Here is a 24,849-nt window from a genome sequence, read left to right as displayed (position 1 = left end):
TTCGGTGGTACACCCTTGGTTGTTCTCTCAGATCTGTGCAAAACTCTTTGATCCTCTTGTTCTGGTGCTTCCTCCTCTTTGGGAGAATGGGGAGCTAAAGTATATGAAGCTGCTAAGTCTGAATCAGCGTCAGACTCACCTGAGGCTTTGGGGCTCTGATAATCTGTGCCATCATCTGGATCTACATTGGCATCAGGATTATCAATCACATCAGAACATGCCTCCCTCTTAACTTTCTTTGCCCCTTTTGCACCATCATCACAAATGGGATGGCACTGAAAAACGCCAACTCTGTCCCATTGTGGGTTGTCGTCAATACTCCTGGTCAGCCTTATGGTTTTCGTGTCTGTGATCAGGACACGATAAGACCCTTTCTCATATCCTAGGAAAACACCATGTTCTCCACGCTTACTCAGTTTGTCACCCTGCGAGGTGTGCACCCAAACCTCTGAACCAAAAATTTTAAAGTGCTTCACACATGGCTTCCTTCCGTGAAGCATCTCATATGGGGTGCAATTTACTGCGGACTGGTACCTCCTGTTATACACGTGACAAAAAAACGAGAGATCTTCGGCCCAAAAAGGATTGGGCAGCCCTGAATCATGTAACAGTGTTCTGATTCCTTGCTGCAGGGTCTGGTTTATTCTCTCACATAAACCATTCTGCCAGGGCGATCTGGGCGTGGCCGTCCTATGCTCAATGCCCTGTTCAGAAAGAAAAGCCTCAAACTCCTCTGAACAAAACTCTCCACCCCTGTCAGTGAAAATACAACGTACATTCTCATTATGTACATTCCTGAGCCATTTACAAAACTGACGAAACTTGGTAAAGGCTTCAGACTTTTTCTGCAGCATATAGACCCATGCATATTTAGAATAGGAGTCTATCAAAACCATGAAAAACCTTGAATTGCCTCTAGAGAGTGCTAGAGGCCCCACTAAGTCTGCATGAATGACTTCGTATGGTTTATTGGCCTCTCTCCCAGACTCTGTACCTTTGGGAGCTTGTTTTGCCTTACTCTCAGCACAAGAAACACATTTCATGTGGTAGGGACATTCTTTCAGTTTCATATCCTGAACCATATCAGGCATTTTTGCCACAGCCTGGAAATTCAAATGACCATAAACACGGTGGTAATAATGAATACATTGGTCATGCAACTTCTCATTCTTATCAATAAACAAATTGCAACACTCTTTCACAGTTGCTTCTGCAGTACCTGTACCTGAAACAAAAGGCAATTGATACAGACCATTTACACATTTTGCATATAGAATGAGCTTGCTATCTCGACGAATTTCACAGCGAGATTTAGCAAACACCACCTTAAAACCCTGATGATCAAGCTGGGAAACACTCAACAAATTGTCCTGAATATCAGGTGCATACAGGACATTCTTAATTGTTGCATTCAGGCTCTTTAAGAACACAGTTCCCTTAGCCACACTCGTGAGAACTGTCCCATCTGCTTGATGAATTTCTTTCTCTTGCTTCTCAAGCTGAACAAAGAGATCCTTATCTTTGGCTACGTGGTTGGTACAGCCAGAGTCAATCACAAAGAAACTCCGCCCACGTTGATTGGAGCAGCGAGAGACCAAAGCCTTTGAAGTAGCAGGTGCTTGGGGATTTCGTCCTCCTCCCCCTCTGCCTCTGAAGTTTCCCTTCTTCTTTGAAGATTTCTTGCAGCACTGAAAACTCAAATGGCCTTGTGCTCCACATGAAAAGCACCGCTTCAACTTTAGTGCTTTAACAGCAGCAGTTTCACTTTCACTTTCCCCTGCTGAAGACTCAGGCACATTTTCAAGCACATTTTTAGCAGCACAGTCCCGGCTTTCTCTAACAGCCTGTCTGCGATCCCACTCATTCAAGAGCACGCTAGACACATAATCTTCTGTTAGCCGGTCAGCAGGCAGTGTAGAAATCTGGGCAGCTACTCCATCGTAAGAATCATCTAGGCTATTTATCATCAGCATTGCAAACACAGCCTCTGAAATAGCCAGGTCTCGCTGAACAAGGTCCTGTCTGAGACGCTTTAACTGAGATAGATGGCTAGGCAAATCACCACCTTTCTCCAACTGTAACCTGCACAGCTTCTTAAAGAAAATCACACTGGAACCAGCATTTTGTCTCAGATGCATATCTCTCAACTTATGCCAAACAGCTTGTGCAGTCTCTTGACCCTCTAAGTTCACCAGCAAGTGGTCTGAAACACTCAAAACAATTGTCCCTCGGGCTTTCATATCTGCAGCATGCCACTCAGCCCAATCATCATCATCTTTATCTGGAGGGTCATCTTCTATTGTGTGAAATAGCTTTTCCCTCTGTAAAAGCGCTTTCATCTTAACTTGCCAAACTGCATAGTTTTCAGGCGTGAGGAGAGGAAAGGACAGAGCCATCTGGCCAGAATGTGCACAGGCCATGTCTGCTATTACTTAGAGCAAGACACTTCCCTCGTGCAAACACAGATAAAGCCTTGGACTTCTTCAGCCACTCTCTCCCCCACTCAGAACGCAATTAACAGGCAAACAGGGATGCTATCTTCTTTCTTTGGCAGTCAGCAACATACCTCCATAAATCAAGCAGCAGCAACAGCAACAGCGGCAGCTTGAGCACTCTGCTCCAACACAGCTCTGCTTCTAGGCACCACAAATCAGTCCAGCATGCAGCCTCCGTTCCGCCGTCCAGCAATCAGCAACAGAAACCTCTGGCGACTGGGACGACTGGAACAACGACTGGTCAGACGACTGGGCCCATAACCGATGTCAGCATCGCCCTTGAGCCAGTGTACCAGCTGGACTCATGCACTTCAACCCCAAATGGGCTAGGCGAGCTGGGTAGCACTGCCAGAGACCACCTTTCTCACAGGGACAGGTCACAGTGCTGTGGACTCACAGCTTAGAGCTGAGAGCACAGGATTCGCTTCCACAATTATACAGTCGTTGCACAGCAGCGTTTTGCAGAGTCTTGCAGAGTATAAACCACTCGGAGAGCAGCTCTGTAGAGTATCTTCCTTTTATTCTATAACTACAGCTATGATACAAAACTATATACAGAGCTAAATAGTGGTGCTGGGCAGAATAAATAGATAGCAGGACACGCCTCCTCCTCTCTGTAGAATCAGCAGGCTCCTCAGGAGATTCTTGGATATGGGAGGGGTGAAATCTCCTCAAAAGCATCCCCTACCACTCTCTGGAAACCATTTGGATCCATTAAGTGGCGGGTGAATCGGTCCCACCTCCCTGCAGAGGGGAAGGTTCACGGAGAAGTCCTGTTGCACCAGGAAGTGATCTGACCATGGCACTGCAACCCCCCCTCCCCGCCCACAAGGCCTGGGTTGCTGTGCGTAAGAGAAACCTGGTGGAGAAGCAGCGGCAAGGACAGCCCCATCTGCTTCATCCAACCAAGTCTCTGTTACACATGCCAGGTCAAGTCCTCCATCCATGATCAAGTCATAGATGGCAGTGGTTTTATGAATCATTGACCTGGCATTGCACAGCAGCACCTTCAGGTCATGTGGGTATCCCCTGCTGATTCTAGTATCCGTCCAGTCAGGACCAGACCCAGAGGCAGGGATAGTCCTCAAACAACGACTAAACCTGCTTCCTCTGTAATGACATGGTCTGGTCTTAGCTTACCTCCTCCTTCTATCCGTGATCACTGAGATCGGTTGTCCCAGTGCATCCCCCCTCCCCCGTGGAACATGCCCCAGCTATTTTGTGGGCTGGGACCCACTACCTGGCAGCCCTGACCCCTACCTTTAAGAACAAAATAAAACCCTTATATAAAAAAAATCTAATTCCCGAACCCAACCAAACATCCATGCCACCCCCCACAAAAAAAGTAATCAAAAGGGGAAAAAGAAAATTTAGTTTTTTTAAAAAAAGAACATTGCATCACTCCAAGTCCTCCTGGCCAGCAGCAGCAGCAACCGTCCTTATGAGGCCTGTCAGGCCCCGCCCTGGGCCAGGTGGTGAGTGGCAGGAGCAGGGCCCTCAGGCACTCACGCAGGGGAGTTGTTTCAATAGGATTGCTTTGCTGCACATCTTATTTATGGATGCTCATTTTATTCTAAGTTTAAATTATGGGTATTCGTCTTTGTCCCCTTCATGGATCACTGCCGTGGCGAAGGGGCTTGAATAACTTGGAGAAACTATGAGCTATGCCGCGCAGGGCCACCCAAGATGGACAGGTCATAGTGGAGAGTTTTGACCAAACGTGATCCACCTGGAGCAGGAACCGGCAAGCCACTGCAGTATCCCTGCCAAGAAAACTCCATGGACAAAGACAAAAGGCATATAAAAGTTATGACGCTGGAAGATGAGCCCCTCAGGTCGGAAGGCGTCCAACATGCTACTGAGGAAGAGCGGAGGACAAGTACAAGTAGATTCAGAGCTGATGAAGCGGCTGGGCCAAAGCAGAAAGGACGCTGAGTTGCGGATATGCCTGGAAGCGAAAGGAAAGTCCAATGCTGTAAAGAAAAATATTGCATAGGAACTTGGAATGTAAGAACCATGAACCTGGGTAAGTTGGAAGTGGTCAAAAATGAGATGGCAAGAATAAATATTGACATCCTGGGCATCAGTGAACTAAAATGGACGGGAATGGACGAATTCAGTTTGAATGACTATCATATCTACTACTGTGGGCAAGAATCCCGTAAAAGAAATGGAGTGGCCCTCATAGTCAACAAAAGAGTGGCAAAAGCTGTATTGGGATGCAATCTGAAAAATGATAGAATGATCTCGATACGAATCCAAGGTAGACCTTTTAACATCACAGTAATCCAAGTTTATGCACCAACTACTTGTGCTGAAGAAACTGAAATTGACCAATTCTATGAAGACTTACAACACCTTATAGAACTGACACCAAAGAAGGATGTTCTTCTCATTATAGGGGATTGGAATGCTAAAGTGGGGAGTCAAGAGATAAAAGGAACAACTGGCAAGTTTGGCCTTGGAGTTCAAAACGAAGCAGGGCAAAGGCTACTAGAGTTCTGCCAAGAGAACAAGCTGGTCACCACAAACACTCTTTTCGAACAACACAAGAGATGACTCTACACATGGACATCACCAGATGGGCAGCATCGAAATCAGATTGATTATATTCTCTGTAGCCAAAGATGGAGAAGCTCTATACAGTCAGCAAAAACAAGACCTGGAGCTGACTGTGGCTCAGATCATCAGCTTCTTATAGCAAAATTCAAGCTTAAACTGAAGAAAGTAGGGAAAACCACTGGGCCGGTAAGATACAATCTAAGTCAAATCCCTTATGAATACACAGTGGAAGTGAGGAACAGGTTTAAGGATTTAGATTTGGTGAACAGAGTGCCTGAAGAACTATGGATGGAAGCTCGCAACATTATACAGGAGGCAGCAACGAAAACCATCCCAATGAAAAGGAAATGCAAGAAAGCAAAGTGGCTGTCCAACGAGGCCTTACAAATAGCGGGGGAGAGAAGGCAAGCAAAATGCGAGGGAGATAGTGAAAGATACAGGAAATTGAATGCAGATTTCCAAAAAATAGCAAGGAGAGACAAGAAGGCCTTCTTAAACGAGCAATGCAAAGAAATAGAGGAAAACAACAGAATGGGAAGATCCAGAGATCTGTTCAAGAAAATTGGAGATATGAAAGGGACATTTCGTACAAAGATCACCATAATAAAGGACAAAAGTGGTAAGGACCTAACAGAAGCAGAAGACATCAAGAAGAGGTGGCAAGAATACACAGAGGAATTATATCAGAAAGATATGGATGGCTCGTACACTCCAGGTAGTGTGGTTCCTGACCTTGAGCCAGACATACTGGAGAGTGAAGTCAAATGGGCCTTAGAAAGCACTGTAAATAACAAGGCCAGTGGAAGTGATGGTATTCCAGCTGAACTACTTAAAATTTTAAAAGATGATGCTGTTAAGGTGCTACACTCAATATGCCAGCAAGTTTGGAAAACTCAGCAGTGGCTAGAGGATTGGAAAAGATCAGTCTACATCCCAATCCCAAAGAAGGGCAGTGCCAAAGAATGCTCCAACTACCGCACAATTGCACTCATTTCACACGCTAGCAAGGTTATGCTTAAAATTCTACAAGGAAGGCTCAAGCAGTATGTGGACTGAGAACTCCCAGAAGTGCAAGCTGGATTTAGAAGGGGCAGAGGAACCAGAGACCAAATTGCAAACATGTGCTGGATTATGGAGAAAGCTAGAGAGTTCCAGAAAGACATCTACTTCTGCTTCATTGACTATGCAAAAGCCTTTGACTGTGTCGACCACAGCAAACTATGGCAAGTTCTTAAAGAAATGGGAGTGCCTGATCACCTCATCTGTCTCCTGAGAAATCTCTATGTGGGACAAGAAGCTACAGTTAGAACTGGATATGGAACAACTGATTGGTTCAAAATTGGGAAAGGAGTACGGCAAGGCTGTATATTGTCTCCCTCCTTATTTAACTTATATGCAGAATTCATCATGCGAAAGGCTAGGCTGGATGAATCCCAAACTGGAATTAAGATTGCTGGAAGAAATATCAACAACCTCAGATGTGCAGATGACACAACCTCGATGGCAGAAAGTGAGGAGGAATTAAAGAACCTTTTAATGAGGGTGAAAGAGGAGAGCGCAAAATATGGTCTGAAGCTCAACATCAAAAAAACAAAGATCATGGCCACTGGTCCCATCACCTCCTGGCAAATAGAAGGGGAAGAAATGGAGGCAGTGAGAGACTTTACTTTCTTGGGCTCCATGATCACTGCAGATGGTGACAGCAGTCACGAAATTAAAAGACGCCTGCTCCTTGGGAGAAAGGCGATGGCAAACCTAGACAGCATCTTAAAAAACAGAGACATCACCTTGCCACAAAGGTCCATATAGATAAAGCCATGGTTTTCCAAGTAGTGATGTATGGAAGTGAGAGCTGGACCATAAAGAAGGCTGATCGCCGAAGAATTGATGCTTTTGAATTATGGGGCTGGAGGAGACTCTTGAGAGTCCCATGGACTGCAAGAAGATCAAACGCATCCATTCTTAAGGAAATTAGCCCTGAGTCCTTCACTGGAAGGACAGATCGTGAAGCTGAGGCTCCAATACTTTGGCCACCTCATGAGAAGACTCCCTGGAAAAGACCCTGATGTTGGGAAAGATTGAGGGCACAAGGAGAAGGGGACAACAGAGGACGAGATGTTTAGACAGTGTTCTTGAAGCTACAAACATGAGTCTGACCAAACTGCAGGAGACAGTGGAAGACAGAAGTGCCTGGCGTGCTCTGGTCCATGGGGTCACGAAGAGTCGGACATGACTAAACAACAACATTCATCTTTGTGCAAATAGGTGGTACTCCACCTTGTGTTTTCCAAGTCATTCTGCCTACGTAAGTATTCCAGTTTGCCTGATGGAAGGATCCACTTTCTCTCCTCATGAGCTGTTCCGGGGAATTCCCTCCCAATGCCCTAGAGCCAAATTCCAGGGGTTTGTGGGGGCATAGAGAGGGAGGAATGGGGGGCAGGCCCCATTTTGCAGCCAGTGGGGCTAGTTAGGTGAATCCAAGCCACTATTTGCTCTCATTAGAAACCGATTTTAGCATTCCGTGATCAATCTAGAAATAAAATAAGCCTAGTTTGAATGACCATCTGTCTTGGATGATCTAGCAGAGATTCCTGCATTGCAGGGGGTCTCCTGGCTGTGAGAGACAAGCAGGGAGGGTGGCTTCTGGCAAAAGGAGAGGGAGCCACCTGTGGCTCTTCCTTCTCCTGACTCACCTCTGCCTCTCGACCTCCCTCCTCCCACTCGCTTCCTTCCTCTTCTGCCTCTGATTCTGCACTGCATTCTGCCACAGAGTCTCCCAGCTCACTAAGCCTCTAACCCCTTCAGCTTCTGACACCTCCTCTTGCCAGGCTTCTCCCTCTTCCCCCTCTGACCACCCATCCTTCTTCTACCTCCACTTCTTGGGCTCTCAGCAATCTTCCCTTCCTGGTTCCCCAGCTGCATCCTCCCACCACTCCTCTGTGCCCAACCAGTCCATGACATTGCTCCATCCCTCAGCCTCTGTCCCCACAAGGCAGCTTCCCCTGACCTGATCTGGTTCCACAGCCTCTGCTTCCCTTCTGCCCCCATGAAAAGACGGATCAGGAGGTCTTGCTGGCATCAATCTGTCACCTGCAAGAGATAAAACATAAACAGGATGCCAGGAGTCCCTGCTTCTCTCACAGGTGAAACAGGGCATCTCTAACTGCAGATGGGCCTTTGAGAAAGCCTTACCTGCTGAGAGCATTTGGACATTTGTGCCCATTTCATATGTTAGTTGTGCAGAAATACATCTCCCCTCCTCTGGACCCTCCTTCCCAACTGTCTCCCCCCAAAACAAGATGAAAATAACCCTCAGATGAGTTGGAAAACCAACAGAATGAGACTAAACTGAGAAAAACCACCTTCCTCCTTACCCAGTGGCCTCTCTCTGGTGTCCAACGGAGGCCTCTCTGCCTCACAGGAATCCAGGTCCATTTCTGCAAAGAGATCCTTTCCCTGAAAAAGAAACAAGGATTCAAAACAGAGAAAGGGGAGAAATATTAGACAGAGAATGAAAAAGACTTGAAGGGTGTGAGATCTCATTCCATGGATGCTTTCCCAGAAAAAGGATGGGCCATCAGCAGACCATTATGGGATGTTCTCTATCCCGTTTGGAGCCCCTTGGGAGTATCCAGAGGAAAGTCTCTCTCACCTGCTTTCTCTCCTCTGCCTGACTCAGGAGGAAACCTTCGGCCAGGGCCACCGCCTGGGAACTGGTCTCCGCTCCGCATTCCCTCACCCAGCTCTCCATCTCCGGGGGAAGGACAGCCAAGAACTGCTCCAAGATCACCAGGTCCAGCATCTCAGATTTCGTGTGCCTTTCCGGCTTCAGCCACTGGTGGCAAAAGTGGTAGAGTCGGCTGCAAACCTCTCGGGGTCCTTTGGCCTCTTGGCAGCAGAACTGCCTCAACTGCTGGCTCTGCACCTCTGAGCGGAGGGTGTCCTCCTCACCCAGGATCTTCTGCACTGGTTTTTCCCAGAATCCCCCACTGCTCCCAGTTTGGCTGGCATGGCCTCTTCCTGTTCCAGGGCCAGCTGAGTTTCGCTCATCCATCTGTGCTCTCAGGAAGCCTCTGAGAGATCGGAAGGAACCCTTTGGGCTTCTGACAAGTTCTGTCCGTCTTAATGAGGGGCTCTAGCAAATCCTACAAAGCAAATACATTGTTCTGTTACAGAATTTGTAGGACGGGGGGGGGGGGAGGAAATGGTTCCCTGTGGAAGCATGGATGAGTCTTGCTGGAACCAGGGCTGGACTGCACCGCATCCGAGACCATGAGCTATCTTTTTGAAAAGAAGGAGGAGGAAGAGGAGAATAACTAAATCTCTAGCCTTCTAGCAATGCAAAATGTGGAGGCAACTGAAGGGATTTCTGGGAGATTAATCAACCTGGTTTCGCTGCCTTCCAGTCAATGCATGAAGTCAGAACCGACTGAGAAGGGAGTCATTTGTATCTTGTGAAAAACGGATGCTTGGCCCTAGTGGGGGTCCTCACCCTGGGATCCTCAGGAGTTGCTCCCCAACCCCACCCCCCTGCTTCTGTCTCCTTTTCTTGCACTTGGACTCTCTGCCGCTCTCCAGACAGATTCCTGGGGTGGGGTCCCTGAGGGCCAGGTATGTATCTGATCAACCCCTGAGGGACAAGTGGGCAGAGCCAAAGACATCCCTTGAAATTTAGGCGTGTCATTTATTATTATTATTATTATTATTATTATTATTCTGCTAGATAACTTAACACACACACAGCCATTAATGCCAAGGTCCCTGCAGGTTCGGTGAGTAGCAGCGCCCATTTCTGGCTGCTTTGCCAGCAAGAATCCCTTTAGGACAGAGAGGATGTGGTCCTGGGATGCCATGCTCTGGGTGCGAGGGGATTGCTGCAGTGGCCTCCGTGTGGAGCTGCCCTTGCAGATGACTGGGAAACTGGTCTGCAATGCAGCAGCCAGAATACGGGCTGGGAAATCTCTTTTTATTCCTGGCCTTTCTTCCCCACTTTACCTTCCTTTGTCCCCGTTGTTCTGGGGGGGGGGGGCTAGTCCACCTCGTCGTCCAGCTTTGGAAAACCATTTGCACATGTTTCCTCTGTTGTGCAATGAGGCTGAGCGATGTCACAAAGAGTTAAAGCCCCAGAAAGGGGGGGGGGCGGAGGGCCAGATGAGTTTGGGATCCTCTGATCTGCAGGAAGGAGAGCGTGGCAGACCTGGCCCCTCCCGGATCAGGCCCCCCAGGCATCCTCCCCTGCTGCAGCCCTGGGACCCCCCCCCCCCGGTCTCCCCACTGCACCCTCTGGGGGGAGAGAGAGGCGACTCACCAGATCCCAGGAGGGGACAGCGAGGCAGCCCTTGCAGGAGAGACCCCAAAGCAAGGAAAGGACTGGGGAGGGAGAAAGGGGCCTTGGCTCTGGAGGACCAGCCCCCTCTTGCTTCCTGGCCTCTCTAGGAATGCAGCTCACTTCCCTTTAACCCTTGCCAAGCCGAGTCCCTCCAGCGTAGCCCTCTCTCGCTTGGCAGATCCTCAGATTCTTATTATTTTTTATGGATTTAGGGGGGCAGCTGCCCCTCCCCGGCTACGCCCATGCCCAGATATCCTTTTGGGGGTGAGGCTCTTGGCTGGACTCTGAGCATCTCCCTCCCTTGGCCAGAAACCAGAGGAATAGCTTGCAGGGAAAAGGGCTTTGCAGGAGGCAAAGAAGCTCCTCCTGGAATTCCGGAGTGGAGAGATAGGAGGGGATCCCAGGGTCATCTAGTCCAACCCCCAGCAATGCAAGAATCTCAGCTAAAGCATCCATGGCAGATTGCCGTCCGATCTCTGCTTAGAATACTTTTCTTTGCCAAACTGCTCTTAGATGTCCCTGAAGGCAGCGGGTCCTGAGTTCTAGCCCTCCTGAAACAATCGCACTGGCTGCCAAGGAGGAACCAAGGGAATTTCAAAATAAATAAATCCTATTCTCATCATAAATGAGTAATACTTTCTTATGCATGCTTTTTATGCTAATATACAAAGTATGCCATTTCCCTTTCCAGAAATGCTTAATTGCTAATTGAATGGACTTAAAATGGATTGTTGTTATTTTTATGTTTAATATTTGATGGACTATTGTGTTTTAATATTTTGTTGGAAGCCGCCCAGAGTGGCTGGGGAAACCCGACGGGCGGGGTATTTGTTTGTTTGTTTGTTTGTTTATTAGATTGATCAGGTGAGTGTTCTCCTATCGAAAGAGGCAGGTGGAATCTCCACGCTTGCTAATAGCATAACATTGAAAGGCTAGGCAAATATGGGGAGCCCTAGAGCATCTGCTTGGCATGCAGACTGTCCCAGTCAGTGTAGACCAGGGGTCCTCAAACTATGTCCCGTGGGCCGAATCCAGCCTGCCAGGGCCGTGAATCTGGCCTGCACGGCCATTTCAGAACCCGCCAAGTGTCCGAGGCTGAAAGCATGTCGCCGCCCCTCAGTCAGTCCTTGCGTCCCGCTGAGGTAAACGCCACAAGTGTGGTGGCGGCTCAACCAATGAAAGGCCAGGGGTTTTACCCGGGGACGGGAAAGTGTTGTCTTTTGGCTTGAAGAGCGAAATTGAGGTTGGCGGAGGAAGGCTGACTTAGGTCAATTTGGTTTCGTTATGTAGAGGTTTACTTTAAAGGTGGGAGAAGGAAGTACAGTCCTATTTTTGTGCGTTCTTTCCACTCATGTGGTTTACATGCTCTGAAAGCTGGGATCTATTTTGATATTTAAATTTTAAAAGGGTGGAGTGGAACTGGATATTGACCATCTTGTTAGCCTGGGGCAGGGGGCAGCAACCTTTCTCAGCTGTGGGCCGGTCCACTGTCCCTCACACCATATAGGGGGCCAGATTATATGGGGGGGGGGGTGAACGAATTCCTATGCCCCACAAATAACCCAGAGAGGCATTTTAAATAAAATGACACATTCTACTCATATAAAAGCATCCTGATTCCCGAATTGTCCGCGGGCCGGATTGAGAAGACGATTGGGCCACATCTGGCCCCCAGGCCTTAGTTTGCCTACTCCTGGCCTGGGGAGCCACATTCTGGTTGAAGGAGGCCAGGATTGGCCCCCAAGGCCTGGGGTGTCCCTCCTCCCCTGCAGTAGGAATTTGGAATCCAGGAGCAAACTCTTGGAATAGCCTTGCCAGGTGCTCAGGGACGGACTCACCTGTCCCCATGTCCTTCTCTTTGCAGATGTGCTGCAGTTGCACATCCCTCCCCCAGAGGTGAGTATTGGAGAGAACCAGAGCAGGGACTCAGACCTGCCCTCCTTGCCCCCCACTCTGCCCTCTCGGAGGTGGAGACGCCCTCCCTTCGTGAGGAACTGACTTTTGTCTTTCAGCTGCTGGAGGAAGATTAGCTGTACCTGCCGGAGGTGATTCAGAACTGCCAGGCAGCTGAGCTCAAGGGGCTCTGAACCCTGAAGTGCTCCAAGCAGGAGACGGCCAAAGCCATCCTGGTGATTGATGGGTGGTGTGGGAGACCCCCATGGGGAAGTGGGGGGGTGAGGGGAGGGGGTTGTCCATCTGCCGGAGAGGAGGACCATACTGGTCTAGGTTCACGTATCCTCTTTGAAAGGGGAATCATCTTAGGGACTTCCTGTGAAAATCGGGGTCAGGAATGCTGTTCCCGGAATTGACAAACACACAAGATAATAGAATCAGAGAATCATAGAGTTGGAAGAGACCACAAGGGCCATTCAGTCCAACCCCCTGCCAAGCAGGAAACACCATCAGAGTACTCATGACATGTGGTTGTCAAGCCTCTGCTTAAAGACCTCCAAAGGAGACTCCACCACACTCCTTGGCAGCAAATTCCACTGTCAAACAGCTCTTACTGTCAGGAGGTTCTTCCTAATGTTTAGGTGGAATCTTCTTTCTTGTAGTTTGGAACCATTGCTCCATGTCCGCTTCTCTAGAGCAGCAGAAAACAACCTTTCTCCCTCCTCTATGTGACATCCTTTTATTTATTTGAACATGGCTATCATATCACCCCTTAACCTCCTCTTCTCCAGGCTAAACATGCCCAGCTCCCTTAGCTGTTCCTCATAAGGCATCGTTTCCAGGCCTTTGACCATTTTGGTTGCCCTCCTCTGGACACGTACCAGTTTGTCAGTGTCCTTCTTGAACTATGGTGCCCAGAACTGGACACAGTACTCCAGGTGAGGTCTGATGCAGCCCAGAATTGCATTGGCTTTTTAGCTGCCGCGTCACACTGTTGGCTCATGTCAAGTTTGTGGTCAACCAAGACTCCTAGATCCTTTTCACATGTACTGCTCTCAAGCCAGGTGTCACCCATCTGGTATTTGTGCCTCTCATTTTTTTGCCCAAGTGCAATACTTTACATTTCTCCCTATTAAAATTCATCTTGTTTGTTTTGGCCCAGTTCTCTAATCTGTCAAGATGTAATCGGCTGTGCATTCACATAAACAATACTCTTCTATACATTCTTATCACAATATCAAAGGTTTATCTTGCACATAAACAACACATAAATTGCAATAATAAGTCCCCAGTAAATCAGTTCATTCGAAAGACCAAACGTCCTTGAATGTACAAACACACAAGACGTAACTGGCTGTGCATTCACATAAACAATACTCTTCTATACATTCTCATCACAATATCAAAAGTTTATCTTGCACAGAAACAGCACATAAACTGCAATAATATAGAGGGAAGTCCCCAATAAATCATTCATAAAGACCAAGTGTCTGCTAGTTTCTGTTCCACATACGTTCATAAAGTCCAAATTGGAGCCTACTACAGTTCCACAGTGTTGACAAGGATTTCTGGAATAATGCCTTGTTTCGCTCTCATGGGCTTCATCCGTTGCACATATTCTAAGTAATATAAATGAATACAATGTTGTAATTCAACATATTTTAACAAATTAACAAACCTGTGAATGGATAAAGTTTGTTTTACATTTGTTGATTTAAAGGGGTCACTTAAAGAAGAAAACCTTACAGCTGCAGATTTCTGTCACATGAAGCTAAAATAAATGCTGCGCCTGTCTATATACCGTATTTTTCGCCCTATAGGACACACTTTTTCCCCTCCAAAAATGAAGGGGAAATGTGTGTGCGTCCTTGGCTTCAGCGATAGCAACGGAGGCTTCGCATTGCTTTCCGGAGGCTGTGCGTTGCTTTCGCTGAAGCCAGGAGAGTCTGCTCTTTGAGGCTGGCAGTGGGGGAAAGCAGCGCTTCTCCCCACCGCCAGCCCCACAAGCTGGGTTGAAAAGCCTGCAGAAGCCGCGTGCTCTTTAAAGGGTGTGTGGCTTCTGCAGGCTTTTCTACGAGGTGGGGGAATTCCCCCACCTCACAGAAAATCCCGCAGGAGCCGTGCAGCCTTTAAAGAGTGTGCCACTCTTGGGGGCTTTTCCCCAAGGAGGGAGAAGGGACTGACTGGCTGAGTAAGTCCCTTCTCCCTCCTGTGGGCTTTTGCGGGAGATGGGGGAATTCCGCCACCTCCCGCAAAAGCAGGGAGGTCTTGGAGTAGCGCACAGGCTGCGTGCAGCCTGTCTGCTGCTCCCAGAGCTTGGGGGGTGGGTGATCATATTTTTTTCCTTGATTTCCCCCCCTGAAAAATAGGTGCGCCCTATGGGTCGGTGTGCCCTATAGGGCGAAAAATACGGTACATTGTAAGAGTTGTTGTTCACTGAAGAAACCACTGTGTTAAAAGTTCTATTATCTTGATACTTCATATATGGCATGTACTTTTATAGCACAATTGTTTATATAATTTTAATTTGTTAAATGATCTAGTGGTCGATCCACAACTCTGGTCACTGCTCAGTGAGAAAAGCTCAAGAATTCTGGGCAAAGACAATGGGTAGATCACTGTGGGAATATGGTCATTTGTCCATAAGAGTATGGGCAAAAGTTTATTATTGCAAGGTGATTTCATAGCAGAAAGCATTGCTTGGAAGCATGAGCAGCGCGTGGACAGCTCATGCCATCCGATGATTGGTTCACGTAGCATAGCATGATCAACTGCGTGGTCTGGTGTGAGAACATGAGACTAATGTATTGTATTGTCTTTTATCTGCTGACTGAGGCAAAGCTCTCTCCTTGAATTTGTATCTTTTCTTCGGCACACAATAAAGGTTGGGGCTGCAGCAGCTTCTAGAGGGAGCTGCGGCCAGATTTCTGCAACCCATCTTGGTGTGAGACTGATTATTTACAGATGGCGAGCAGGTTCTCGTCAGATCACTGGCAGGATTTTTATTACTGGGAGTAGATCCCAGTCTCTTGGAAGTTCTGGCATTGTGGCTAGTTCAAGGTACTATCACAACGTTAATTGCCACTCATCTTTTGTTGATATTAACTCATTTCCCAGTATTTTGCTATTAACATCCTAGCCGCTGTTGTCATGTAAAGAAACACTCTTTTATTTTCATTTGGTATGCTTATTGTAAGATTATCAAATAGGAAATCTTTGGTTTTCTTTAAAATAAATAGCATTTATTTTATTTTATTTTACTTTATTTGTGAAATAAGGTTCCCTCATTATTTTTTATCTGGAAAAAATGTTCAACTGGTAATCTATCTTTCTTACTTTTGTTTTCTTTTTATATTTTTACTTTTTTGTATTTTTAGCATATAATAACAGTAGTAAATACTGGTATATGGAAATGTGATCATAATATTGAAATGAATAAAATGCTTAACTCCCTAAGATAATAATAGTGAAATGAATAAAATGCTTGCAGCTTCCCAAGAAAACTCAAGGAGATTCTCCCCTTTTTGGCTTTTACCTCTTCTCTTTATAACTGTGTCTTTAAGTCCCAGAAGTCCTGCCACCCCCCACCCCCCGCTTACAGGATATCCCTTCTCCAGATGTCAACGCAGACCTCGTCACCACAAGACTATTCATTACCTGCAACAACAAAAACAACAAAAGACACCAGAGTGGCCCCAGCTATCTCTTTCCAAAGGATATAGACTGCCCGGGGGGGGGGGGGGGCTGACAAAGGGGGGAAAGTTGAATTGCAAGCACATTCTCTCACATTTTAAACCTCAAGACTCAGTGCCCCAGGATTGAAAAGATATGTAAAAGATCACAATTGCCTCAAGATATGCAACTGATATTTTCCGTATTTTTTGCTCTATAGGACGCACCCGACCATAGGACGCACCTTGCTTTAGAGGGGGGAGACCATGGGGGGAAAAATCTCCCTCTCTCTACAGAGCGACCCTTCAGCGAAGCGGCAGGAGAAACGGAGCCCCTTCCATTTCTCCTCCCGCTTAGCTGAAGGGGCGCTGCACCTTAGCTGAAGGGGCACCTACCCTTCAGTGAAGGCAACCCCGAAGCCTCTGGAGTGCAGCGGGATCTCCCGCCGTGCTCCGGAGGCTTCAGGCGGCTAGAGAGCGAGAGAGGACAGCGTGCACCGACCCCTCTCGCTCTCCAGGCTTCAGCGAAAGCAATGTGAAGCCTCTGGAGCGTGGCAGCAGCGCTCCCACTGCGCTTTGGAGGCTTCGCGTTGCTATCGCTGAAGCCAAGGAGCCTGCATTCACTCCATAAGACGCACACACATTTCCCCTTAATTTTTGGAGGGGAAAATGTGCGTCTTATAGAGCGAAAAATATGGTCATTAGTATGTGGTGTATTGTGTGATATTATGTAGGAATGCTAACATGTGTCTGACAGTATGTTATTTCCGCAAAGAGGGGGACCCAATTTTTGTGTATAATTGCTATTATGCTCAATGTATAGTGTCTTATGGCCTACACCCCAATGGAGGATTCTCATGCATTTTAAGCTTTCAAATAGATCAGGCTATTGTGTAGTCCAGTATTGAGATTAGATGAATTTAAGTGGTTAAAAGGAATGTTCTGCCAAAAATGCTATTCCTCTTTCAATCAGTCCCAGTAATTGTGAAAGATGAATGTTTCAAAAAATGGCAGAAAGAAATTTCCAAGTTTAGTGGGGGGGGGGGGGGGCAAAAGACCAAGGATAAAACACAAGATACTTATAGACATAAAAGACAGAGCTAGTTTTGCCCTCCCAGATCTTTCATTATATTATGAAGCTGCATGCCTGGTATGGATTAGGGACTGGGTGAACTTGGAAAAGAAGCATTAGAATTGTAAGGACATGACAAAAGATTTGGCTGGCACACATATTTATGGCATGGGAAAGGGAAGGTACATAAAAGTTTTTATAACCATATAATTAGGAAATCACTAATGAGCATATGGGAGAAATACAGTGGTACCCCAGGTTAAGTACTTAATTTATTCCGGAGGTCTGTTCTTAACCTGAAACTGTTCTCAACCTGAAGCACCACTTTAGCTAATGCGGCCTCCTGTTGCCGCTGCGCTGCAGGAGCCCGATTTCTGTTCTTATCCTGAAGCAAAGTTCTTAACCTGATGCACTATTTCCGGGTTAGCGGAGTGTGTAACCTGAAGCGTATGTAACCTGAGGTACCACTGTATAAAGATATGTAAGAACAGAAGACCCCTTGGTGGCTTTCACCACATGAATCTTTACTGCTCAAACCACTTGGAAAGAAAGGAAAGTGGCTTACGTATGCTGACTTGTTAAAGGATCAAGAAGGAAAATGGAAATGAAGAGATTACGCGGAAAGAAAATACCACTTTCAGAGTTGGTTACGCTATCGGCAAGAACATGAAATATACAAAGAAGAGAATAAGAAAGGATTTAGCTACACGACATCTAGATTTCAAAAGGAAGTTGTAGTAGGGAAAGGGAAGTTGCTGAAAGATGCATATAGTATTCTGCTAGAATGGGAAACAAAAGATGAAGAGGTGAAATCAGTCATGATTAAATGGGCACAAGATATAGGTCATAATTTAATGTTGGAAGATTGGGGAAGATTGTGGAAAACTGATTTAAAATTTAAAGACCGCTCTTTGCTGAAAGAAAATTACATGAAAATGATGTATAGATGGTATATATCACCAGCGCAGATAGGAAGAATGTCTAAAACTGGCTCAAATATATGTTAGAAATCTAAGGAAAAAGAAGGGACTTTTTACCATATGTAGTGGGCTTGTAATAAAATTTTAAAAATTCTGGAAAATGATATACAATTGAGTTGAAGAAAATGTTCCAATTAACTTTTGTAAAAAAAGCCTGAAGCATTATTGTTCAGGATTGTAGGAAAAGAAGAAGAAGAAATGCACCTTGGGCTTCTTGCCGTGCAGCAGAAAATAGGGCGTGTCCCCTACTACAGAACTGTAAGAAAGGTGCAGAGTGAAGGACGCAGATTTTCACGCTTCCACCCAAAACTGCTGGGGCAACCCTGTGTCAAAGAGCATGGCTTCGGTTGCCTCCTGCAGCGTTCTCTACCTGCATTCTGCAACTCCATTCTCCTGAGGAGAATTTGCTACAGTCAACCTGTGGTGTATGCCTTTCTGGCAGAAGAAGTTCTGCAACACAGACCTGGGGAACTCTCCAACGCGATCTGATTGAAAGCTCTTGACCCGCAGTGAGAACTGTAGTTCTACTGCCGTTATCCAGTCTTTCACCAAAGCAGCGCCTCTCACTTGTGCTTCAGAGAGAAAATGCACCCATTTCTGGAGGAATCATCCACCAGAGATAGCAAAAATTTGGCCCCGCCCAGACTGGCAACTGGCATAGGGCCCCAAAGGTATGCAAGGACTAGCTCAAAAGGTTTTGTGGTTACCCTGTCAGACCTAGGATAAGAGCATGTCTGAACCTTAGTTTTCTTGAAGGCCCTGCATTCCAGGTATTTGTCACATGCCTTCATCTTGCACCCCTCAGTGCACCCTGGGACCTTCTTCACGTACCTCCAGTTGACATATGACATTCTCTGGTGCCAAATGCCATGATGTCACCCATCATGGATGGGAACCTTAGCACACTGTGCTTGTGGATCCTCAGTGGGACCTTTACCTGCAATAGGCGTTTCTAGCACAAACAGCCTGTCTTTGCACTCAACACTGACCACTTGTCGCCCACCTCTGGAAAAGGAACACACATTATTTTCAAAACACACTTTGAACCCATCATTGACAAGAGAGGAAACAGAAAGCAAACAGCACTGCATCTCTGGAACGACATAGGCCTAAATCTTTGCCTGTAAAAAAGAACAATAAACAGAGCCAGACATAGTTAGTTGGTGCTTGGAACCATCTGCAAGAGTTACACTTCTTCCAGTTTTCAGAGCCTTGCAGTTCCACAAAAAACCACTAGATGGCGATGGCATGAGATGGTGACTGGTCCCACTGTCAATCACCCAGCTCAGCCCGTGGCCCTGGTCGCAGTTTTTCACTGTTGCCATAGCAGCAGCCAAATGATGCTGTGACGACATGTCTCTGCCACTTCTCTTGGGACTTTTGCGAGGCTTCTCACACTTGGCAGCTCCTGTTATCTCGTTGCCACAGAAAACGGCCTTGGAGACATCCTGTCCCTCCACTGGACAATTCCGGACCAGGTGGAATTCAGAGCCACACCGGAAACGTCGGGAAGAAAAAGCTTTCACTGTTTCTTCACTTCTCCCTTCTCCCTTCACCCCCACTCTTGGGCGCAACACAGCCTGGGCCTGCTCACCCTCCAGCTTTCTACCTGTAATGCCTATAATGGCAGCAACTTTTTAAAAAAGTAATATTTTGAGCCCGTAGTTCAATTTCCCAGCAGCTCCCCTTGCCCATGAGAACACTTCTAGCATTCCATCTCCTCTACCTGTGGCATTGTTCAGCAATGGGGAAAGTGACCTCTTCACACCAGATGTCCATTTGGTATGGCCCTTTCCAGGTTTTCGCCTGCCCCTTGTGTTTGTCTTTCATTTGTTCTCCTCTGCGTGTTGCCAGTAGAAGCCGCAATTCTGTGGGTACTCTATGTGGTGCAGAAAGTTGGCAGCAATTCCCTACACCCACAGGTCTCAGGATAGTTACAACATAAAAAACACCAAAAAAACACACAAAAAACCACATTTTAAAAGGGCATTAAATGTCAATCAGCCAAAGGCCTGGTTAAAAAGTGTGGATTTGCCTGGCTCCTAAATCTGTATAATGGTTTTTCCAACCTTTGTATGGATTCTTTGATGGGAAGTGAGATTCTGCCTGTGACTAAAGCTCTTTCCACATTCCACACACTGATAGGGTTTCGCCCCTGTATGAATTCTTTGATGGGAAGTGAGATGGGAGTTCTGAATGAAGTTCTTTCCACATTCCACACACTGATAGGGTTTCTCCCCTGTATGAATTCTTTGATGGGAAGTGAGATTGGAGCTATCAGTGAAGCTCTTTCCACATTCCACACACTGATAGGGTTTCTCCCCTGTATGAATTCTCTGATGCTTAGTGAGATTGGAGCTCTGAGTGAAGCTCTTTCCACATTCCACACACTCATAGGGTTCCTCGCCTGTATGAATTCTTTGATGGGAAGTGAGACTGTTGCTGTGGCTGAAGCTCTTTCCACATTCCTCACAGTGATAGGGTTTCTCCCCTATATGAATTCTTTGATGGGAAGTGAGATTCTGACTGTGACTGAAGCTCTTTCCACATTCCACACATTGATATGGTTTCTCCCCTGTATTAATTCTTTGATGTGAAGTGAGACTGTGGCTTTTTCTGAAGCTTTTTCCACATTCCACACACTGATATGGTTTCTCCCCTGTATGAATTCTTTGATGGGAAGTGAGACTGTGGCTGTGACTGAAGCTTTTTCCACATTCCACACACTGATAGGGTTTCTCCCCTGTATGAATTCTTTGATGGGAAGTGAGACTGTGGCTGTGACTGAAGCTTTTTCCACATTCCACACACTGATAGGGTTTCTCCCCTGTATGAATTCTTTGATGGGAAGTGAGATGGGAGCTCTGACTGAAGCTTTTTCCACATTCCACACACTGATAGGGTTTCTCCCCTGTATGAATTCTTTGATGGGAAGTGAGATGGGAGCTCTGACTGAAGCTTTTTCCACATTCCACACACTGATAGGGTTTCTCCCCTGTATGAATTCTTTGATGGGAAGTGAGATCGGAGCCCTGACTGAAGCTCTTTCCACATTCCACACACTGATAGGGTTTCTCCCCTGTATGAATTCGCTTATGGGAAGTGAGATCGGAGCCCTGACTGAAGCTCTTTCCACATTCCACACACTGATAGGGTTTCTCCCCTGTATGAATTCTTACATGAGAAGTTAGAATGCCCTTCGTCCTGAAGCTCTTTCCACATTCCACACACTGATAGTGTTTCACACCTGTATGAAGTCTCTTATGGGACGTGAGATCGGAGCTCTTCCTGAAGCTCTTTCCACATTCTACACACTGATAGAGTTTATCTCCCGCATGAATTCTTTTATGTAAAGTGAGATTGTGGCTGTTTCTGAAGCTCTTTCCACATTCCACACACTGATAGGGTTTCTCCCCTGTATGAATTCTTTCATGGGAAGTGAGAGAGGAGCTCTGTCTGAAGCTCTTTCCAAATTTCATGCACTGATAGAGTTTCTTTCCAATGAGATTTTGTTGATGGGAAGTGGAATGGGAGCTCTGACTGCAGCTTTCTCCACCCTCCAAATTTTTGCGTGGCTTCTCCTCCCTGGGGATTTTTTCGTGGTCACCTTTGTTCTCGATTTCCGATTCATCACAATCTGCAATGGAAACAAAAAGGGATTAGAGCCTCAGGAACAAATGGAGAAGAACTGAAGGGAGTTTGGGGGGGTGTTCACTACCTGTGTTGTTTGTCATTAACCAACATATTTATTATGAGTTTCTGGAGATTTGTTGAATCTTGCTTTGTTTGATATACAGTAATGGTCAAAATTGTGGAAGCCTTTTGGAGAAAAGTGTATTTCAGAGGTTTAATGGCTCAAAACTCTGCTTCTTTTGGGGTAATATTATAAAATTATATATCAATGGAAATATAATTTTATCAAGAATGCAATTCAACAAAGTTTATTTAATTATCCGTATTCTATCAAACGTTATACCCAAATAATCAGAAAAACAAAGCACAACTTGCTTAGGTTGACTTTTGTCAGTTTGTTATGTGATTGCTATCAAGTTGGTTGGGGTTTTTTTGTTCTTTCATTTAGTGACATTGTAAGACATAATAAAAATATAGAAATGGCACAAAGAGTTGACTGGTTACCCAGAAAGCGATGTAAAATTGTACTATTAAGTGAACAAGGCAACTGTTATGAAGAAATTAGAAGTGAGATTGGGGAAAACATAACCAAAGCTTCCTTTCTATATTTTGGGAGAGGTATAAGGAGACTCAGTCACTATAAAATCAGACTGGTAAAGGCAGGAAAAGGTCACAAAGGCAAGTGACGATCGAAGAATGGAGAGACTGTCCCTACATGACAGAAGAATATCATCTGGATCTTGCCGCGGCGGCAAAGGCGGAGACCCCTTAAAAATCCCAGGCGGAGGAAGCCTGGGAACGTGGGATTCGGCTGACACCAGGAGCGCCCCCCTACACGCAAGGAAACCCCTTTTTCGGGGATCCGAAGCAACGTGGAGTGGCGCTGTGTCTTGAATCGACCGCTATTTTTTACGGAGTGAAGCTGCACAGTCGTTGCCGGAGAGCGCTGACTTTTTCCTGTGGACAATTGGACTCTAAAACAAGTACCTGTGAGTAGAACGGAAAATTGGGCTAAGAAACATTTTAATTTGGCACTCAAGCGGGAAGGTTCTAAACAGGAAGTCCGCCTTCCGCTTTTGTAAATAGTCTGAAGCAAAAATTGTGCAAGCTAAAGTCTGAAAAGCTGTTCATAAAGGTCTAAAATCCCTCCTGTTTTAACCATCTAAACCCCTCTTTGAAGCAGGAGTAAAGAGGGGGAATTTTGACTGTTTAAGCCTGCAGGAGAGAGAGTAAAGAAAGATAAAATTTCCAGAGGACTTCCGGGTTAGCGCCATCGACTAATGGTGGATCCCCTCCGAGCTCCGGAGGGAATCGGCTCCGCAGGATTTGGTCTTGTCCGCACCGGCGACGCGGGGACCCTTAAAAATCGCAGGCGCTGATGCCTGTGAGCGTGGTGACTCGGCGGGCACCATTTGCGCGCCCCCAAACCGCGAAGGAGCCTTTTTAAAGGCTCCGGAACGGGGACGGGGTACGGCGCGGTGCTGTGCTGTGAGTAGATTGCACCTTCTGCGGAGCGAAGCCGCATGCCATTGTCGGAGAAGCGCTGACTTTTTCCTTGGAACATTTGGACTCAAAAACAAGAACCCGTGAGTAAATATGGAATTCGGAATTTAAACAAATTTTTGCTGAATTGGAAACGAGCGGGGAAGGGTCAAAAAGGAAGTCGCCCCCCCTCTTTGTAGATACTTTAAAGCAAAGAGTCTGCAACCTAAGGTCGAGAGAATTCTTTCTTTTTTAAAAAACAAAGCCTTTAACCATCACGGCTTGACGCTATAGAATTTTACCGGAGGATAAACGTATCGTTAGGAGCTAAAGTTTCACACACCCCCGAACCCGGGGGCGTCCCGTGAGAGAGCCTGCTGAGGAAGTATTGAAGAATTTGACAGCTGTCAAATTAGCTGTCAAAGGGAAAGGAAAAAGGGAACTTTGTCTTTGTTGCATCTGCTGGCTATATTTGTTGCAATTTCCTGAAAATAAGGGAGAGCTGATACAAATTAACTTGTTTACTGGTTTTAAACTGAAAGACATTAAAGAAACAAAATCCCCCTTGCGGGGGACAGAGACATTACAAGAATGGCTGAAGGAAGTAAAAATCAGACTAAACTTAACAAAATACTGGTTCTCCTGGGAAAGTTACAAGATCAGACTGATGTTTTGACTACAAGTGTGAACACTCTGGTCCTGGCAGTAAATAACATTGTTGAAACTGACAGGGAGTGGAGGCAAGAAGTTTACACAAATGAACAACAAGAGAAATCTGAGAGCCATGAGATTGTGGAAGAGACACATGCTGTTTTTGAAGAAAAGGAAGGAGGAGTGGTAATTTCGCAGATGTCAAGGGAGAATTACATTTTGGGGCCTGACATCCAGACAACTAAGGAGAATAAAAATTCGAGGTGGAAAGTGTGGGCTGAGCTGGAAATTGTAAAATTGAGAGCGGAGCACCTCATAAGCACCAATCTTAAACATGAAGGGTCAACTGGAAATATCATGGATCTTGTTGGGTCAGAGCCCCTCTGAGCTCTGGGGCTCAATTTAAAGGACTATCCAAGAGGCCGGCAGAGAGGAGAGGATGACTTGAGAGCCTCGGATGTGAGATCTCCAGGCTAAACAGTATTGACTGATGAACACTAATTGGGGACTAAAACCGGGAAAGGGAGGGGGTGATGTTTGGTAATCCAAAGGGTACATAATTATTAACTATTTTGTTTTAATTTGTTCTGTTATTTGTATGGAAGTTGGGAAAGCCGTGGAAGGGAAAAATTGATCGACTTTAAGAAATATGTTAAAGAATAAGAAATGAGGTATAAGATATTTTAGATTAGATGAGTTAAAATTGGTTTTTAGAATGGTTAAAAGGAAATGAAATTAAGGCATGTAAAAGTAATTAAATGGAAGAAAGAGGAAAGGTAAAACAACAGTATGTAAAAATTATTAAGTGAAGGTTGAGAAATAAGTAATAAGGATTTGTGGGATTAATAACTTGAATGGGAATACAAGAAGGGGAGGGGTGAGGAGGTCTGAGCAAGAAGTTATATGAAAATAAGCAACTGAAATTTTATTTGTTTTTAATAGCTTTTTAAAGTTTTTTGTATTTTTTGTTATTTTCTCTTTTTCTTTTTTTGTGTGTTTATGTTTATTATTGAAAATGCTAATAAACATTTATTTAAAAAAAAGAAGAAAGATAAATTTCCACCGTCTCAAACCTGGGAAC

General features: G+C 45.9%; 2 protein-coding genes and 1 long non-coding RNA gene across 3 annotated transcripts in view; 1 reads left to right on the top strand and 2 right to left on the bottom strand.

Moving 5' to 3' along the window:
• The window catches only part of LOC310843952, a 197,690-nt gene that overhangs the window by 86,439 nt on the left and 86,402 nt on the right, over positions 1–24,849 (top strand). The window lies entirely within an intron of this gene.
• LOC310843286 (uncharacterized protein) overlaps positions 1–24,849 on the bottom strand; it is a 102,011-nt gene that overhangs the window by 9,739 nt on the left and 67,423 nt on the right. The window lies entirely within an intron of this gene.
• Positions 8,370–10,429, bottom strand: LOC310842779 (zinc finger and SCAN domain-containing protein 31-like; the record flags this gene model as incomplete). The annotated part of the gene is made up of 3 exons (XM_083734918.1): positions 10,366–10,429; positions 8,710–9,202; positions 8,370–8,513 (listed from the first exon to the last, which is right to left on the bottom strand). Exons 2-3 carry the CDS (start codon positions 9,109–9,111, stop codon positions 8,370–8,372), a joined length of 546 nt encoding a protein of 181 aa, XP_083591044.1. The 5' UTR covers positions 9,112–9,202; positions 10,366–10,429.

The sequence above is a fragment of the Podarcis gaigeae genome (assembly GCF_964106915.1).
Source record: "Podarcis gaigeae genome assembly, chromosome: 4".
Taxonomy (NCBI): domain Eukaryota; kingdom Metazoa; phylum Chordata; class Lepidosauria; order Squamata; family Lacertidae; genus Podarcis; species Podarcis gaigeae.
This window is presented reverse-complemented; position numbering and strand designations above follow the sequence as displayed.